The sequence below is a fragment of the Otolemur garnettii genome, unplaced genomic scaffold (genome assembly GCF_000181295.1).
Source record: "Otolemur garnettii isolate 467f Iridium unplaced genomic scaffold, OtoGar3 scaffold00037, whole genome shotgun sequence".
In the NCBI taxonomy this organism is placed as follows: Eukaryota; Metazoa; Chordata; class Mammalia; order Primates; family Galagidae; genus Otolemur; species Otolemur garnettii.
The window spans coordinates 5,358,684-5,361,591 of NW_003852432.1; the positions used below are offsets into that span (position 1 = coordinate 5,358,684).

The 2,908-nt window shown below is 36.3% G+C and overlaps 1 protein-coding gene across 1 annotated transcript in view; it reads left to right on the forward strand.

The window, feature by feature from the left end:
* The window catches only part of IQUB (IQ motif and ubiquitin domain containing), an 85,012-nt gene that overhangs the window by 37,881 nt on the left and 44,223 nt on the right, over positions 1–2,908 (forward strand). Inside the window, exon 8 of the mRNA XM_003789818.2 lies at positions 1,481–1,651. Coding sequence (XP_003789866.2) covers positions 1,481–1,651 — 171 coding nt within the window. The remainder of the gene's footprint in view (positions 1–1,480; positions 1,652–2,908) is intronic.

The window sequence follows — 2,908 nt, forward strand, 5'->3', positions numbered from 1 at the left end:
ATTTATTCTTTAATAATATAAATTAACTACTATTATTCTCTAATAATATAAAGTAATCCATCTCACTTACTGAATTAAAACGGAAAACCAAGAATTTTAAGTTTCTGATGAAGTTTCCTAGTTTTGAACAACATGTATTTCAGCTTTGATCAGAATATGCTGTTACTTTGAAAATATATAAAATATAGTTGTTTTTAAGAGGTTGTTTTGAAGTTCTCAGTGTAACATAGCTAATATGAACTGTAAAAAAATCAGAAGTAAATTGATGTTATGAATAATTTCTCATAATACCATCATTCTAAGTACAGCCCTCTATTAATTATGTATCTATTTGGCTAGTCTGCGTTCCTGATGATTTGTTTTAGTACATAGAGTTCCTACTTACATTTTAAATTATATCATGTCTAAGATATAAATGGTCGCAAGCATGGCACGTATTGGACTCTGAGGACCTCAACACGATTACCAGTTAGCCTACAAAAACATCGAGCGTTTGAACAGTTTGCAATCAGGATAAATAGAACCTTGCTTCTGAAAGATTATTATCAGGTAAAGAAACTGAGCAGCTTTATGCCTTAGAGTAGACGAGCAAATAGGCAGTAAGTTTTCACTGTGATAATTCTAGGTGAATGCATCTTCTCTGAAAGTCTCAGTAGGAGAGAACAAGAGCAGTGGCACACACAGAATTACCATCATTGAAGATCATTCTGGTTTCACCGAGTCTGTAGAAGACTCAGTTCATCTCTGGTCTGTAGTCTCCGAATTCTTAGCCTAAGAGTCCTCAGAAGAGCTTTGAGGAAAGTGAACTCTTTGGCCCTTCATACAGGAGGTGGGGTAGATCCGGAGGCACCAACCCTATAGGAAATAGAGAATAAAGATCTTAGCCAGCTTCAGGGAGGTAGGGATCACTGCTGGGATAGCAGTGTGGCTGTATGACTATGGGCATCATTTACTTTGTGAAGAATTTTGAACTGGTTATATAGATTTATTTTGATAAGACATTAAACCATAACTCACAGAGCCCATTTTGGATATATCTTTGGGCCTAAATACATTGAGGATCGTCACAATTCCTTCACAGAAGCCGCCTTCAGATGGCACAGCATGATCAGACACGTTTATGTGCACTCAAAATGATTGAAGCAAACGTATTTTTTTCAACATTCCAAATGGCATGCTTTTCTCTACATGAGGTTAGTGAGTAACTCTATATATCTCCGTCAAACCATTCAACGTATAAATTAGCAGCAAATCTTAAATCCCATGTAAGTGTTCACACATCTATATGCTGAATGGCTCTCTCTCATGTTGTTTTTTCTTTCTAAAACATATTACTGGTTTACAAATCCATTAACTACTTTTCTTAAGTTTTAGTGACACTTTTAACTATGAAGCATGATATTAGGTTAAACTTGGTAGAAGAAACAACAATGTTACTTTTAGCCTTTAATTAGCTGATAATTATAAATGTATTTTTAAGTGCTCAGCTCCGAAGCTGGTGAGGACACCTAAAGGCAGCGTAATCGAGATGGACACACAGTTCACCATCAGAGCCAGAGAGCTACAGAGCATCTACAAATGCATTCTGCTGAAGAACCTCTCTCAAGATGAGAGGCTGGATGTACTCTTAACGCTTAAACACACTGTGAAGGTATGCTAGCTCTGAGTTTGGGGATAGAGGCCACTATTAATAAAAAAAACTTAATGGAATTCTAACGCACAGTTCTAGAATGTTTTGCATTAAGTGTTATTATTATTATTTTTATTTTTGAGACAGAGTCTCACTATGTTGCCCTTGGTAGAGTGCTGTGGCATTGCAGCTCACAGTAACCTTAAACTCTTTGGGCTTAAGTGATTCTCTTGCTTCAGCCTCCCAAGTAGCTGGGACAAGAGGTGTCTGCCACAACACCTGGCCATTTTTGTTGCTGTTGTTGCCGTTGTCATTGTTGTTTTAGTTGGCTGAGGCCAGGTTTGAACCCGCCGGCCTCAGTGAATATGGCTGGTGCCCTACCCACTGAGCTATGGGTGCTGCCCAGCATTAAGTGTTATTTTATTATAATTTGAGAAATATAAGTTGTATGCACTAATATTTACCAAAAGTTCTCTAAATATATACTGTGAGACATAATAAGTATACACATAGCATTATGAATATTCTAAATATAAGTATGCAATTGTGCAATGAATGCAAATATATGTAAATGTATATCATGAGATGAATACTTAGTTCAATAAAATAGCAATTACCAACTACATACTTTGACTTTTTTCAACAAAATATTTATTTTTAGCATTTTAAAAGCAGCCCCAGTGCATTTTTATTTTTTCTCATCAATTATTGATTTTATGTGGTTTTTATTTTAGCATGCCTGATTTTTTCCTTGTTTGTTAAATGACTGTTTAAGATGCTGTAATTACAGTTGAAGGTCACATGTTAGAAAGGACAGGTGTGTTGAAGGCATAAGTGTGCTCAGAGCCCCGGCTCTTGAACTGGGGCAGGAGTGTATTTATCTGTTTTTAATCCTGCTTTTCAAAAAACATAATTTTTTATTAAATTTCAGATCAATATGAGGGTACAGATGGTTAGGTTACACAGTTTACATTTGTTAGGTAGAGTTCAAGTTGTAGTTGAGCCCTTCACGGAGGGGTGTGCCCATTAGGTGAGAGCTTACCAATCCTCCCTCCTTCTCGCCTTCCCTTTTTTCCTCCCCACCCCTTCTCCCACTTGAATTTAATTGTATTTTTCTCTCATGTGGGGATGTAGTTGTTCATCAGTTGGTTTCATATTAGTATTGTGTACCCTGGATACTTGCTTTTCCATTGTCATGGTACTTTACTAAGAAGCATGGAGCTATCCTGGAGTTCATCCTACTTTCTTTTTCTTTTCTTTTCTTTTCTTTTTTTTTTT